Source organism: Symsagittifera roscoffensis, chromosome 1 (assembly GCF_963678635.1).
Source record: "Symsagittifera roscoffensis chromosome 1, txSymRosc1.1, whole genome shotgun sequence".
Classification (NCBI taxonomy): Eukaryota; Metazoa; Xenacoelomorpha; order Acoela; family Convolutidae; genus Symsagittifera; species Symsagittifera roscoffensis.
The window spans coordinates 75125575-75141902 of NC_087062.1; the positions used below are offsets into that span (position 1 = coordinate 75125575).

At 37.4% G+C, this 16328-nt stretch overlaps 2 protein-coding genes across 2 annotated transcripts in view; one reads left to right on the forward strand and one right to left on the reverse strand.

The window, feature by feature from the left end:
* The first annotated feature begins 126 nt into the window (after window positions 1–126).
* On the forward strand, window positions 127–4194 carry LOC134857031 (uncharacterized). The gene is made up of 5 exons (XM_063873362.1): window positions 127–599; window positions 842–1050; window positions 1694–2063; window positions 2935–3545; window positions 3908–4194. The coding sequence occupies exons 1-5, from the start codon at window positions 446–448 to the stop codon at window positions 4040–4042; spliced, it is 1479 nt and encodes a 492-aa protein (XP_063729432.1). The 5' UTR covers window positions 127–445; the 3' UTR covers window positions 4043–4194.
* Window positions 4195–7328: 3134 nt separating this feature from the next.
* LOC134839859 (papilin-like) overlaps window positions 7329–16328 on the reverse strand; it is a 32264-nt gene continuing 23264 nt past the window's right edge. The window contains exons 20-28 of the mRNA XM_063855486.1: window positions 15879–15945; window positions 15346–15726; window positions 14063–14285; window positions 13560–13768; window positions 10587–10775; window positions 10228–10340; window positions 9328–9532; window positions 8713–9018; window positions 7329–7857 (exon numbers count right to left, since the gene is read on the reverse strand). Of these exons, the coding sequence (XP_063711556.1) occupies window positions 7568–7857; window positions 8713–9018; window positions 9328–9532; window positions 10228–10340; window positions 10587–10775; window positions 13560–13768; window positions 14063–14285; window positions 15346–15726; window positions 15879–15945 (1983 nt within the window). The 3' untranslated portion in view covers window positions 7329–7567. The remainder of the gene's footprint in view (window positions 7858–8712; window positions 9019–9327; window positions 9533–10227; window positions 10341–10586; window positions 10776–13559; window positions 13769–14062; window positions 14286–15345; window positions 15727–15878; window positions 15946–16328) is intronic.

The window sequence follows — 16328 nt, forward strand, 5'->3', positions numbered from 1 at the left end:
ACGCACCTATTACGTTTCTTGATGGCTTCGCTCACCAACATTGCGTCAAAAAATGGCAAGTTTTCACACCATGGTCGAAACGGGATTCTTTGTCAAAACAGAGTTTTTATTTTTTGCTTCATCGAGTAACTTAGTTCAACTCTTCGTAAACTTTAATCAAGCGAGCTGTTTTGCTCATCAAAAGATCAGTTGAACCTCGCATATTTAAAACACCAAGTACTATCAAAAAAATTCTCAACATGCTTCAGTAATCAGCATTACGCACTTCGCTTTTGAATAAAAATATCTTGATACAGTAATTAATTTTCAAAAGTAAATCGATATTTTGTCGGTCGGTTTTTTTGTCTTTGTTTGATTGTTTTCAATTAAATTTACAAGATATTTTGGCAAGTTTGGAACTTCGTACCATCTTTATACGTGCTTTACAAAATTTTTTGTGAACAAGATGTCAACTTGGTTGGACCAGTCAAACATTCTTGGCGTTTCGGTCAACTTTTTAAAAGAGTTCAAACAGCACCATCTGACAACATCTGGTAACGAGCTCTGCTGGACAAAGTCCGAATGCCTGGAAAAAGCGATAATTCCACGAGCCAGCGAAGGTAGATTCTGCTTATTAGTATATTTTCTATCATTCAAAATGCAGACGCGAAATCTTGAAAAAATTGAAAAGATAACCGCTTGTTCAACTTTAAATTTTGTTGGTTGTTTCAGGCAAGCTATTTTAGTTTTTTTTTACGAGAATGGAAGTTTGTTCTAACATGTGCTGTATGCAATTTGATTTTTCTTTTAATTTTACAAGCGTAAAAAAGAGCTTTGAACAATAAAAGTTCCTCTTATTTAGGCAAATGCAGTTTGGCGAAGTTGGAGGAGAGAAACATGGACTCGAAGGGCAACATTCACTCAGGGATAGCGAAAGTGCTGTGGATGTACCCCCATGACACAAGTATGGTCAGACTAATTGAAGAAGCTGCAAACTACGAAGCAAAAATTTCAAAGCAGTCTTCGCTATTTCACTACATTGATGTTTTCTGCGACAACCAATTTATAGCGGTGAGTTGAGTGAACAAATCTTCCTTGTCCTTTTTTTAAGTATCTGCAGCAGTGTATTGACGTATATTGAAAAAATCGTATAGCTTATAATCGTATAACCCGACTAGCCTATAATGTATAATCGTATATTTTGGCTTTCGTATAAAAAACGTATAGTCTTATGATTTGACATCAAAATCCCTACTCAATTACATTAACCACTCAAGGCTCATTAGATTGCTTTTACTACTCGATCATATTTTTTTGCTGGAACTTCTGTGGTTGCGCTCAGAAAAATTTTTGATGTTGGAGTTGAGCCGCCCCTAATATCAGTCGTTTCTTTTAAGTAATCTTCATCCAACTGCACCGGGGGAGGTCTTGCTCATTTTACAATCTTTCTGCTTATTTTGTACTGCTATCACTCACATCAACAACCCCTACCTCCACCATCTCTGCACTCGCAGAAAAAAACACAAGATCCGCTTTAGAGAAAAATGATAAACTTTTTGTCAAAATTGTTGGATGGCAATCAAATAATTTTTCCTAAAAACTTTAACTTCAGGTAGAAAAACCAATTATGTACGACAAGGTTATTCAATGAAAGGCTCAATTCAGTCTAATTTACTTCAGTCCTACCTAAGCTAGATTTGTACCGCTGTTTTAGGAAAATGAGCGTCAAAAGATATACAGCGACGTCATCAGCCGAGTCGACGCTCTGGTCGTGATGCTAGATGACCCCGTGAACCCATTCTTTGTTGAGACCCTCTTCAACACCTGGATACTATATCAAGCACTCAAGACATCGACCAAAGTCACGTTCATCACTCCCAAAGCCAATCTCAAAATACTAATAGACCATTTGGCCGAGAAACCAGAAAGGATATTCGAAGTACTTCGCAAAATTGTGGTTCCGAGGAGGTTTTTTCGAAAGTACTCGAGCGAGGAGTTCTGCTTCTCGCAGATGAAGGGAGCTGCAATGAGCAAAGCAGAAATTCTGATGAACAATTTCTATGAGAAGTGGATCGTCAAAAACTGTAAGTTTAATTTTTTTGTTATCCTTTGATTGTTTGATGGAGCAGGCTTCGATCAGGCGCTCTTAATTGGATAATTTTTTGACTTTTTTGATAGTTTCCTTAATATTTTAAATGAAAATTTCCCTCTAAATAAAAATCTTAAAATGAACAGCTTTACCAAACTACCATCTGATCTGATCAATTGTGCTGTTAGTTTTATATTGAAGAAAGCAATCCGAGGTTTTTCTCAGATAAGGGTTACCTATGCTTTGATGTTTTTTCGCATACAGGTTCTCATTTTTTTTTTCAAGAAATCAAAATGCTTTCTCTGTTTTATTTAATTTTGGTCTTCATAGTATAGTATATGAGCAAGATACACCATTGTTCATCTTAAGAATTGTGTGCTGTAACAGTGATGTAAAATTAGTCCCTCTAATATCAGTAATTTTAAACATTTAATGGTAAATCTGGTATGTCTTGTTCATTAGCTGAAGGTTCATAATATCTGAAGGTTATCTGATTAGGTCACAATTTTAACTTGACGTCATTATTACGCTGGTGCGTTGTTACTTTGTTATGGTAATTTTTCTTTGAATCAAATAGAGCAAATAGATGAAAATGTTGATGAAAATGATACTGTGATCAAAAACTAAGACATATCTGCTTTTTTCGCAAGAACTCGATAAATGATTTTACAAAAATAATGATACCCGAATGACGGTTTTTAGCGTGGAAAGCCATACCGAATATTTTTTGAGACATTATTAATTGGCAAAATTAAGGATGAAGTTAGCTTAAATAGTTTGCATAACCTTTTGTGCGACAATTATCATATTTTAAGAAAAAATCAGACAAACCGATTTCTCTGTTTAAATTGGCCTTTCTGGTTTAGGCAAAACCACCATAAAGTCGTACAAGGAGAAAAACGAAATCGGATCCAAGCTCCTTCTGATGTCCTTAAACGTGGGCATCTACCTCTTGACCTCCAAAAACATCCAAGATGCAGAATTCTTCCTATGTTTCTGTCTTCAAAACTACTCTGAAAACGAGCATTTTGCGAAAAAGCATGGGAAAAATGCGCGAGTTAAACACGCGCAGTTGCTACTAGCACAGAATGAGCCGGAAAAGGTTCTTGAAGTCGCAAACAGGGAACTTGAAATCATCTTAGGAAATGACTCACACCAAGACGAGGGCCTGCTCACAGTCCTAACAGTATGTAACGTCCATGTTCAAGACTTCCTGCAAGCCGCTCATTGGGCGAAAAAACTGACCAATCACAAACAGAATGAGTTAATATCACTGAAGGAAAACACAGATATCTTTGGAACAATGTCTGGAATTGGAGCGCAAAAGACGGCAAAAAGACCGGAAGATTTCACGACGTTGCAGCGTGAATACAAGATGACCTTGAACGAAAGTGACAGATACCATTTGTGTCGTATTGAGGTGGCGGAAGTGATGGCTCTTCAAGGTCAGCTGCAAATGAGGGCGGAATTATTTGAGGTAAAGCGTTGAAGATGGTTGAATACATTTTAAGAGCTTACTTTATACTGAAAAAAAGTTGCTGATTTATGCGAACTCGATCCTCCTAAGTTTCCCCTTTTTAACCACTCAATTTGCAGAGTAACCTGGCAGCATATTTTAAAAGATTTTATGAATTGACTAGCAACATTAATAAAAAGAAACTTTTTCGACCTTTGTAAGCTTTTTCGACAAACTCTTGGTAAAACTCTTAGCTTTTTTTATGTTTAGCTCTCTCGATGCCCTAAAAACCTATCATTTTGCCAGTTTTTTTGAACTGTATGAAACAGTATAAAATGAATTTTTGGCGATATGGTTTCAACACATTACTATGCTTGTTTCAGGAGGCCGTCGAATCATTTAACATGGCAACAATTTTCTATGCTGACATCTTCGGAAAAATTGACCCTCTGGTTGCGAAATCGAGATTAAATTTGGATGAAGCTAGATCGAAAGTGAAAGAAAATGCTCCACCCTAATTCCAATTAGTCTCCCAGAGACCCTAAATATATAAATTTGAGGAATTTGATAATAGAACATAATTTAGTGCGAAAAACGCATCTTTTTTTTTTTCAGTAAACAGAACGATATGTATTGAAAAAAATGGAGCAGTTCTAATTATTTAATAAAATATAAGTCATTTGGAAAGAAACTTTTCTTTAACTTTCCGTTAGTTTCCGGGCAAAGACAGTGATAGGTTTAAGGAAGTCAGGGGGTGGATTTCGGGGCGATGTCGGGGGGGGGGCTGATTTTTCTTTCACTGGCCCCTGCAACGTAGTCTCTTTCGTTTCAAATTAAGAATATACTTCTTTGGCTGGTCAACCCTAAAAGAGGGGCCTCGGGGGGCAACCCGGCTCTTTTTCTTTCCCACCAACCTGCGAGTTTTCATTAGTAATTTTTCTGTTTATATTATAGCAATGGCAGAAAAGCGGTACAAAAAGTTGGATGAAATTGAAACTGAAAATGGTTTGATGGTATGCAAAAGTAAAGACTCATATTTACAGTGCTTTTTATGTACAAGTGGCAAAATTGAGGTGATTCAAGTAGTTTGAAAATTCCAATATAACTATCATAACGAGGCCAACCTGTGTATTTTATGAACTGCAAGCGGATTGATTAACAGGATTAACAGCCTGAAAACAGATTTGTTGCGGAGGTGGCAACATTGCTACTTTTCTTTAATCTTCTTTGCTGTTTGGATTGGACGAACAATTTAAAACACTGTATCGTTTAAAATCGCTCCAAAAACAGACGTTGCGGATTCCTCAACAAGTTTTGCAAATCCGGAACAGTCTATGGAATCAACAAATAAATAATATTACATCTGTATAGTAAAACTACGCTGTCGTGGAATCCTCAAAGTGTAAGTGAAACCCGCAACTTGTAAGCGGAATCCGCAAATTGTGAGCGTAATCCGCATTTGTTTACCTTTGTGGAATCCGCTCACAATTTATGGAAACCGCTTGCAATTTCAGAATCCGGAACAACATTTTCGTCTATTTTCGCTCTTTGCGGAATCTACAACAAAAACAATGATCCAAAATTTTAAGTTACAGGAGTTTGCGCGCTGAATCCACGGCAATTTTGTAAATGGAATCCACTTACATTTTGAAAACATGTTTACAAACTTGTCTCTGGATTCCATTGGCCAGCAGACACCAAAATGTTTGCCAATCCAATGCACAGTTTGGCCTCGTAGAGATTGTATGCTGTTTAGAAATTTAGTAACTAAAAAACTATAACTCGATCCCGCTTAAAGATTGGGTTGAAAAACATCTTGGGATTTTTCTAAAATTTAGATTTGCTCCTCTCCCTCTGAAATTTTTTTCTTCAAAAACTGAAATTCGAATACCACATGCTGTTTTTCTTGTATTGTTAGTTACTGAAAGGGTTTAATTTTCCATGCAAAGTGGGGTCGTAGCTATCAGCATGCGCAATTAATTCAACTGGGTGGTGTTCTTTCAGATAAAAATCAAATTAGCCTAAAAATTTAATTGATTTCGAAAACCAATGGATATTTTAAGGGAGTTAAAGATTCCCTTCCACCTTGTTGAAAATCCATGCTAATCAAAATTTAGGTAAGCAAAACTTGAAATAGCGAATTTTCCAACTACATTCCTTTACATGGGCATGCTCATCGGTGTACAGGCCGGTTCCCTGGAAAAGTTAACATGGTTTCGAGAAGTATCAACTTGATTTTTTGTAAATTTTTGACCTGCATTCAAGTTTTTTTCCGGACTACTACTATAGTTAACAATAGTTAGAATTAACCCTTCGCTGTGTGGTTTAGGTCCATCAGTTTTAAAAATTGTAGCTGCTGTTGACAAACAAAATTTTACTCTGAATCCCCGATAATCTTTAATTTTCTACCCAACGGGCGGATGAAAAATATGTTAGTTCTACTGGATTTATCTTTTTTTTATTTCTCTCATTTCTGAGAAAGTTGGAATAATTAGCAGTAAATCAAATGATTCCGGTCCTTTTTTTTGTTTGGATTCATCTTTTTTTTTCATTTCTCTCTCGTAAAAAATGACTGGAATCATTTGTTTTACTGCTAATTGTTCCAACTTTCTCAGAAAGTGACGAAAGATTTGTGCTCTGATTTTTTTCCTCCAGACAAGCTTCGATTTTCTAAGTATCCATTTTTCACAAATCTTTTTCACCCTAAAATTATTGATCTCCGAGTTCAAGTTAAAAGATATTTTACCTTCAATCATTTTCTGCAAACTTATGAGGATTTAAAAGTGGCTAGTTTGACCTATATGCAAAATTGTTTTATTTTAATAGGTGATAATTACTTCGTGCTATTAACGCGTAAGCAACAGTGTAATCTCAGAATCTCTCCAATTAAGTTGAGGCAGCTAGCTGTATTATTTAATATGTTAGTAATGCCAAATATTTCAATAGGTTTTTTCAAAAAAGCGCGTACTGGATAATTGTCAAAAAAAATTAATTCCATTTTTTTAAATTCACAATTTTTTAAATTAAAAACTACTCCATAAACGTTTAAGGGCAATCGGAGCACTAAGGGTGTCGCTCTGATTCGAGCATTTTTTTTGTTTGTACGCGAGTATTACTTAAGCTGAACTCAAGAATGTTTTCGAAAAAAATCGTTCAAAGAAACAAAACAAAAAACTGCCGAACGAGAACATAACTTGAATAACTTGAAAATTTTCCCCAAAAATAAAACAAAAACCTAATGATTTTAATAAGAACCCAATAGCTTGTTTATAGAATCAAAGTTTTCTAGATTCAAAAATCGATATGAAAAAGGACAGCTGTCAAAATTTTTAAAGGTTTTCAAAAGAAATTACATTTTAGACAATGTACAGCTGGTCGACAATTTTTCTGATTTATTTACCCGTTGTCGGTACTTAATTGTGATGGTTATCCCGGAGGGTAGCTACTTGTTAGGTTGAAAAGCCTGTTCTAGCTATCCTGATGCAGTGAGTGATTACGTATGTATTTCTTCACTGTATCGAATAATTGAATTGAATTGAATTGACTATAAAGTCTGAATATAAAATTATGACCTCGAGATGGGAAATCCTGCCCAACAAGATATAGTAATAACCCGCGGTTGACAACTTATTCTTCGAATGTCTTTTTTTTCAAATTCTTCTTATCGCGACTGCTTAGAGAAAAAAGTAATTGCAAGCAGGTTTTATTGCGTGGAAAGCAGAAAAGCGTGAAAAGCAGATTGAATTGTAGAAATTGGACAAGTTGGAATGATTTCACGAAATCCAAATTTTCATTAATAATTTGGATTGAGCTTCAGCTAATGGGATATTTTTCAGCCATCAATTTCGTTGAAATTTGGGCGCTTTTTGAAAAACTGTCCAATCTCAATCAAAAGCATATGAGCAGTTTGGCAAGCGTTTATAGTGTTTTAATTAGGCGGAAGCAATATGAGCTTGTTAGAAAGCAGTTTTTATGACATATGAGTTTCATCTCATTATTTTCAGAGTACTTTTCTCGGAGTTAATTTGCATCCAAAGACCAGTTTACGACACTGGGTATCTTATCCCTGGATTCGCATAGGGTGATCCGGCATTCGGATTAAAAGCCGAAGCTGCTGCACGACACGACATGCAGCAAGTTTGGTAGAAGGCCTCATTGCTACAGTACGAGAGGTACACATTGCAGTCGGGTCGACTGTCGACACAACTTGCCATTCGGTTCATCGGCTGGGGTTGCGGGTTGTAGATGGGAGTCGGTTCCGAGGGTGGCGACACGACTCGAGTCGGCTGGGGCTGTCTCTGTGGCTGGTCTTGGTCGTACAGGGGATAGCTTGCTAAAAATATTTTTTATCAATTAATAAAAACTGTGCCAATTGATGGCGAGAAAAACCCGTAGTCAATGTTTTATGATTATTTTTTTAAAGTTTAGAATTAAGATAAAACAGAAACGTATTAATCAACATTGAAACGTATAAAAATATGTATGGTTGCATCGCTGTCGCGTTGAAATAAATATTGCAATTTTCGAATCAGAAAACCTATTGGACTGAACAGAAATTTTAACGGCAAATGGGGTTTTCGACAGCTCTCCCAAAACTCAATACATAAAGACCGAAGCCGCAAGAAGACATTGTTTTTGGAAGACATTTTAGTGCGCTTTCTGGATATGGACACTTTCGAAATATTTAAAGTGGTTTGGTCAAAATCGATGAAGTAAAATCAAAAATGAAAACATGGGGAGTTTTGGCGTCTAGAAGTGATTGGGATGGGAAAGGGGGTGCAATATATACAATTATGTCAAATCATGAAACATTAATTTATCTATATTGCCAATCGGTAATTAGCAGGGGAGGTTAATGATTATTTGTCTTTAAATTTCTGAAGATTTAAAAATACAGGGGCGGATTTAGTGGAGGGAGGGCGATTCGACCCCGTCAACGCCTAAAGAATTCCCTGTTTGGTACTATTTTACGCTATCCAGTTTTGACCGATAGACTCTAAAAATTTTTGTAAAAGCGAATTTGGCGCCAAAATATAGTAATTTTGAGGCGGAGAGCCCGCCAAAAACGCCACATTTTCCCTCGAAATCTTTGGAAAAGTACCCTCGAGAAAATTTTTGATCTGACCCTGTACTATAATTGCCTGCAGTTAAGGCTTAAAACTAGTTGAACTCAAACTAAAAGAAATACCGTCGACATTAATGTAGAAGTAGGCCACATCTGAAGTGTACCCGTTGGTTGCCTCGCACCTGTAGTATCCCGTCTCCCCCTCCGACCACGCGTACTTGGTCCACGACTCACCAGTAGACAGACGCTCAGAGTCCCGCGACCACGTGATACTCGGCTGCGGGCTTCCCTGGGCCTTGCAGTTGAGTGTCATGGCCGCACCCACTGGCATCGAGATCTGGCTTGCGGGTCGCTCGGTGATGCGCACTCGTTCTGCGTACGGACAAGTGACCAAATTATTCACACCAGTAGTAGAGGACGAACCCGCACCTTAAAGACCTCTTTACCCAAAGCGTCGAAAATCACCAACAAATTAAAGCCGAATTTGCCTGTTTTCAATTTGTAGTTGTCCCGCCTTTGTTTCAATCTGTTTTGATAATGGTCTCAGATTAAAACCGCATTCAGAGAATATTCATGATTTCCACGTTTACTTGTTGCTAGCCTGGTCTTCAGATTAACTCAAAATCATATTCAGAGACAAATGGGAACTCAGAGATGTGGTGGCACAATTTGGTGCTTTGTTAAAATACCGAGCTTGGCGTTTTAATGTTACTACCAGAATTGGTTATGTTTGTGTACCCTTATCTGTGACAGTGAGTGTCACATTGTCACTCTTGACTACTCCGTTGTCATCAAGTGAACAGACATAGACGCCCGAGTCCCTCTGTTCTGCACTGTTGATCTCCAGGCGTCCAGTCGTGCTCACTCGCACTTTGTTGCCTTCAGACACGATCACGGGGGAGTTAGTCCCCCCAACCCCACTCCCACTCTTCATCCACCGTACCTGTGCAAACTTAAGTGATAAACAATGGACACCTTCGTACCACGAGAGAGAGAGAGAGAGTCGAATGGCAGCATATTGTAAAAGCCAATCAGAACTCAAGATACAAAAATCTGAGATATAAGTGCCATAGATTTGGTTGCTTTAAGGCGTTTTGATCAGTTGGGTGTGTCTTCTGCCATTTGGATCTTCTGCTGTGGACAACCGTGAATTCTGCTGTGAATTCCGGTCAATAAATGTTAAAATCACAAAATCCTTAGTTTTTTGAAAATCAACTCAACGCACTAAAAAGGGCTGAATTATCTTAAATGATGCAAGAATTCGATATTATGGCGTTTTTCACAATTTTTAGACGAACTTGATTAATGAAAAAAATCAACTGAGCTCGGTAAATGAAAAAGGTACGTGAGTCACAATACGCCTACAAACACTTCTCAAGAATGTCTATAAACATATTAAGACAAAAATAGCTGATTTCTGTGCAAACAGCTTTGAGTTTCCGACCACAGTAATCTTTGCAAAATAACTGCTTCTAAAAAGTAGTTTTCTCAGGTCAGGGGTAGTTAACTTTGTTTATTTGTTGCGCCTAGATTTGCGTGAAATAAACACACCTGAACCGAAGCAGTCAACGTACTATTCATAATCAGGGGCTCACCTACATAAAAATACATATTTTTTTTCTAGTGCGCATAACATACCACCATGTTTCTGTTGTATTCCGACATTGGAATGATGTTGCACTGAAGCACTGCGGTGTCACCTCGGTTGACCTCGACCAACCTCCAGTCGGCAATCAGCTGCAGAGAAGGACCTACAATACAAACAGCGAATGTATAATTATCTAAGATCTGGTTGCCAACTTACCAAAAAAATTGTTGAATTGACATTTTTCACCGCATTAAGTAAAAGTCGGCATGGTTATCAGTCTTCAAAATAAAAATTGCTAGCGTGCCAAAGTTGCCGAAATTGCCGGTGTGGGGGAGAGAGTGTGTGGGGTGGGAAGTCTTAAACAAAACGATTAATGGGGCTAAAACTACTTGATGAGAAAAGAGCTCACCACCGCCAGTTGAACCGGAAAGGCATAGCCTGGCACAGTCTGACTGGGATGCAAAGTTGTTCTGGTTTCCTTGGCAACCGCCGTAGATGAACTGATCGCATCTACCACTGTCTCGGTTGAAGTACCATCTGTACATGTAGGCACGACACGGACCCGCATCCGGAGACATCTCACATGTCGCTGATACTCCTGGAACAACAGCCAACAAAAGAATCAACCTGGAAAGCATTAACGCATCCTTTTCGCAAGCATTCGACCTACTGAGAACCAGAAGGTCACCTGTTTAGTCAGATGGCCTGTTTTTTCAAAACTTTGCGTGCGGCGCTGAAAATTTTGGCACAAAAAGGCCATTATCAGAGGTGTGCTCAGGATCTTTTCGTATGGGCAATGTAGTATTTCAAATACTACACGGACATAAAAGACTATTGTTTTAATTGTTTACTTAAGCTTAGAATGGACTCTTTTCCTCTTTAAATTTGTTAACCCTTTAAATACTATTCCGATTTTTTTCATTCTTTCAAGATTGGATTCCTTTTGTTATATCCAATGTTTTTTCAAAGACTATTTTGTCGGATATCAAAAAGAAGGTTTGTCACCATACAAGCTGGTCAGTTGAAATGTTCTGCCTTGAAAAGCAGACACTAAAACGATAAGCATTAAGTCTTTTTGGAGCCTACTAAAAACACAAAAAATAGAACACCTGCAAAATCAAAGATTGAAAGAATTAAGTCTTTCAATATGTAAAAACTACAAAAATGAAACTACTGAAAAATTTCCAGAGGCCCGAAGATTAAACAGATATCCGATGGAACAAAACCTATGAAGATTAGAAATAGACAGGTACTTTGAAGCATTCTTGCTTATAAATTGGACCGATCAAAAGTCTTCATATTTTTTATTCCCACTCTAATTTCCACTCGCTCAGAAATTTTCCGAAATTTATTTCAATTGATTTGTACCTTTTTATATTTATAGTTTTTTTAAGATAAGATCTTAGAACTTTTATAAGTTCGGAAAAATAAAAGCTGCAACACAGACCTGGAAGAACTGATGACCCATTACTCCGAGAAACACTAGGTGGACAAATTAGTCAGCAATCTAGATGCGGACTACAGGCAATTGAAGTGTTAATTTAAATGTAAAAACTAGACTTTGACCCCATCCCACACTAAAGAAGTTGTTGATTATTTTTTAAAACCATTTATATTTAACTATCCATTATAAAAAATCATACTTTTTTGTAACTATTGTTTCTACTATAACTTTTGTCAAAAAAATGACAATCTAAGGTGAGACTTATAACATAGGATAAATTAGTAAAGGGACACGAGAAGCTATACAAAAGCGCTTGTCCCTCTTAGTAAAGCAACTAATAACAACAACAGGATCTATCCGTGTGCCCTGTTTTTTGGATTTGTTTCACAAAATTCGTTGACGTTTGTTTTCTAGTCAACCAGGTTTATTTTCTGAGATCCCTAAAACTCAATAAAAATGCTGCAGAGCAATTTTAAGAAAAAATTTAACAAAAGTTTGCATTTTCGGCGCTAACCTCCTTCAATTTTAGTTTATATTGGCACAAAGGTAGGGGTACCTTTTAAAAAAATTTAGGGTTGTTCGACTAATTTTTGAAAAGTTTTGGCCACCAGATTTTTGGTTTGAAAAAAATGATTGGCCACCAGAAATGAGGGGAGTACGGGCACACTACTGATCTTTATAGAGTATTTTTGACGAGCTTGGAGAATCAATTTCGTCAACCTTTTAAAAACCGATAAACTTCTATTGAAAAATCCATCCCTTCCAGAAAACCCTTGAATTTATAGTCAAAACTGGATGCGATCTGGCCGCAAAACTTGGTAGCGGACATATCAAGACAATAAAACGTCGATATGGAGACCATAAAGTCCATACTATCAGTCCCCTACCACAACCTCAAAATGTAGCAGGGATAGCCGGTCGATGTTTTAGCGGTTGCTGTTATTATGTCACTCCACTCATTACGATATTTGTTTGTGGTGTGTTAACTGCATTTAGTTGAAAAAAATAGGCCTGCTCGCTAACTTTATTTGTTCGACTTTAATTCATACAGATTTTTCTCGACACTGAAAGTTTTTTTTGAAAATTTTTTAAGTCGTTCCAATACCGACTTAGAGGGCTTTAAAAGATTATATCACTCGATCCATTCCAATTAATAATTGTGGTACCTGATTTTGCATGGAAAATAAACAAAAAGACCAATTTCAATGGTCGGAACAAAATGAATTCTCGAATCACATCTTCACTAAATTTATATTCCCGGCGTTTCACTCCCTTCATCTTTCAAAATCTATACTTTTCAAAAAAACTAAAAAAACGTTTCATGGAACATAGCCAACAGACAGTTCGAGAAGCTTGAAGAAACGCAAAAGAACAAAAACAACGACTTGTTTTTCAAAGTTTTTCAACTCTTGATTTTCAAAGTAAAACATTAATCAATGAAAAATTTTTGAATTTCAATAAAAGTTTAAAATTGGCACTTCTTTCAAAAAAAATTAACTCAATTTGAGAAAACTGGGTCCATAAAAAAATTTATTCCAATTTGAAAATTAAAATCTACTTCGTCGATTGCGTTTTTCGAGACCTTTAAATTTCTGCTGTTCGAGAGCGAAGTTTACCTTCTTTTTAATAAAGGAAGTGAACTAAACTTAAAAATAAATCAAAATTCAAACTGCGAAAAATCAAATTTGAGCGTGATTAAATTTTGAGACTTTTCCTGAAAAATTTTTAAAAATCATCACGACTCGTTTCTCTACGTTCATCAACTCGGTTAATTTGGCGGTGCTTGATTAAGTTGCAAATGTACCGGCTACTTTAGTTGAACAGTAAATGGCTAGGGTCATTCTGGCTGCTGTATTATTGCGTAATGAGTTATGCTAGTACAGGATCTAAGGGGGAAGGCTGTTTTGTCATGATGAAATCATTGATTTATAATTTTACCCTGAGGTGGAGGAGCTGCCCTTCTAGTTGGCATCGCCTCTCCCGAATTAGCCCAACCACCTTCCAAACTGGCCAGGTAGTCGCTGTAATACATATTATTATACTTCGGATCCTCGGCCACTGGTTGATAAGCGTAGTAGTACGTCGGTGGAACTGGAACGGAGTCGGCAACTACAGCGGGCGGTATGCACGAGTCTCGACAGAGCATTCTGGAATAAAGTTATGTTTGTTATTGATGGATTCCCGAATAATGATTGTATTATAACAAATAGCAACGCTCTGAGGTTTTCGAAAATTGAAAAATAGGCTTATTTTAAAATAAAATAATATAATTTTTTACTTTAAAACGCGAATAAAAATCACGGAGCTGTCAATTACAATCAAGATTAAGCAGTATAAACTTGCATAGTATAATGAGTTCTTATGCAGTATGATAAGTTCTTCGGAGATCTATTTCTTATACATGGTCTCCAAGAGGTTATGGTCAGTCCAGCATAGTTTACCTGGAAGAATACGAGTTCTGGTTCTGAGAGGAGTCGCATCCACCGTCATAGTAACTCTGACACATTCCACTTGTGGAATTGTAGAAGTACTTCAGAGTGTACTCCAAGGCACAGAGGTTCTGGGATCTTGGACTCCCGGAGCAAGGTCCAGTTTGCGGCTGTGGCTGCGGTTGAGGTTGGGGCTCAGGGTAAACATAGGAAATTTCTGGTGCTGGTTGAGCCCCTGATAAATTGAAAAACGTGGCAACTTTCAGATTACACTTTTTTGTTAGCTATCTTTTAAGTGTGTCAATAAATAAAATATTAAAAACAAAAATACTTACCGCAATTTTTTAAAGTAGTCAGTATTCACGGGTTTTCAAAGCATTTTTTTTTTGGCAATTTCAATGAACTTGAATTTAATCCTAACCAATTGTACCAGGGGCTGATTTAGGGGGGGCGGACGCCCCCCCCCCCCCCCCCCCTCAGGGATTCGACCCCCTGCCGACCCAAAGGGTCCCCCCTTTGATACTTTTTCAGAAATCCATTTTTGGCCGACCGACCCTAAAATTGTTCTAAAGGCGCCTTTGGCGCCAATATATACTAACTTTGAGGGGGAGCGCGCGCCAAAAAAAAACGCTATTTTTTTTGTCAAAATTTTTCAAAAAGTGCCCAAAAACGGCTTTTTTGACTGTTTTTTCAAAAATTTGCCTGCGGCGCAGAAAAGTTTGCCAAAATAGGGGCAAAACAGTGCTTTGGGAGAGCTCGAAAAATCAATTTGGTCGATCTAAAAAAAAAAAAAGGTCGTCAAAATTTTGGAAAATTTTTTGAAAATCCGCCCCCCCCCCCCCTCGAGAAAATCCTAGATCCGCCCCTGAATTGTACCATTTGTGCTTGTAGAGAGATTAATGCATAACGTTTACTTTTTTCGCTGTTCGTAACCCAATATCTATTCAAATATAATAATAGGAAGATACCAATTTAAACTGCTCATAACTGCTTCTCTTGAACAAAAAGATCGAATATATAATCCAGTGACTAAAAGATACTGTAACTAAAACTCATTTTATGGGAAATTTTCATTTTATAGGTTAATTTTATGACAAAATTTGATTCGCATAAATTTTTTGCTGAAATTTAAGTCGTTTGATATAAGAACCTGCAAGAGTTTTTGTGTAGTCATTTGATGTAAGAACCCCCAATTCCTCTGCAAGAGTTTTGTGGTAATAAATTGTAAAAGTTTATACCTACATGATAAATTGCAACGACCATCATCAAAATATTCAAGTCTTTCACTTAGGTACCTGCTGTAGGCAGTTGTTCACCAGCGGCATAGCCGTATTGGTAAGGGTTGTACGGGTAGTAAGGGTTGTATCCATACGGGTTGTTGTTTCCGTGATGACCATAGTAGTACGCCCAATAGGGGTCATAATGGTCCCGGTCCCACTGCCAGTAGTTTCCAGAATGGTGGTTCGGATACTGATTGTAGTAGTGATAGTAGTCATTTGAGCCCGCAACACCGCAGTGCGTTCGGCACTCCTCGTTGCTCGGAAATCCGAAAGACTGTTGACACCCAGAGGCCCAGTAGTGGTCGCATTGTTGCGAGGTCTCGTTGAAAAAGTACTTACTCTCGTAGGTTCCGCCGCAGTTCATGTAACGGTCGGGAGGCACTCCATGACACATATCTAAAAATTAACGTACCGTGCACCATAGTCGTGAAGCTTTCAAAAAAATTGTTACATATTACTTGTTTTACTTGTTTCAGTCACACTTTTATTTTTTCATGCTTTATGGGTTTTTCCAAACACTGGTTGTCCTTCATTAAAAGTTAAATTACCCGGATGTGTGGAGGGGTTGTAGTGACAGTTGGATTGGTACACATCCGCAGCTGCAGTCTCCCCGTCCTGAAAACAAACAGAACACCCTTGCAGTCGAGCTCCCTTTAATTATAGTTCCTTCCAGTTAATCTTATAAAAAAAAATTTCCCTCGCGGATCTCGCGCATTTTTCAAATAAAATGATCCTCATTAAAATTTATCATTAAAGACTGGCGAACAACCCATTTGAGTTGCGTTTTTTAATGATCGACCAACGTGCAGTGTAGATTTTCATTATCCGGACAAAACGGAAAACTTTTGAAATTTCAAACGCATTTTTCCCAAATTGGGCCAAGAGTAGACAAAAAAGGAGAGAACAAAAGTTGCCCAGATTGTTACCAGAATTAATATGATGCAATTTTTTGCCCGAAATTCTCAACCAAAATTTTACCCCAAAAATGGGTCTTTTTT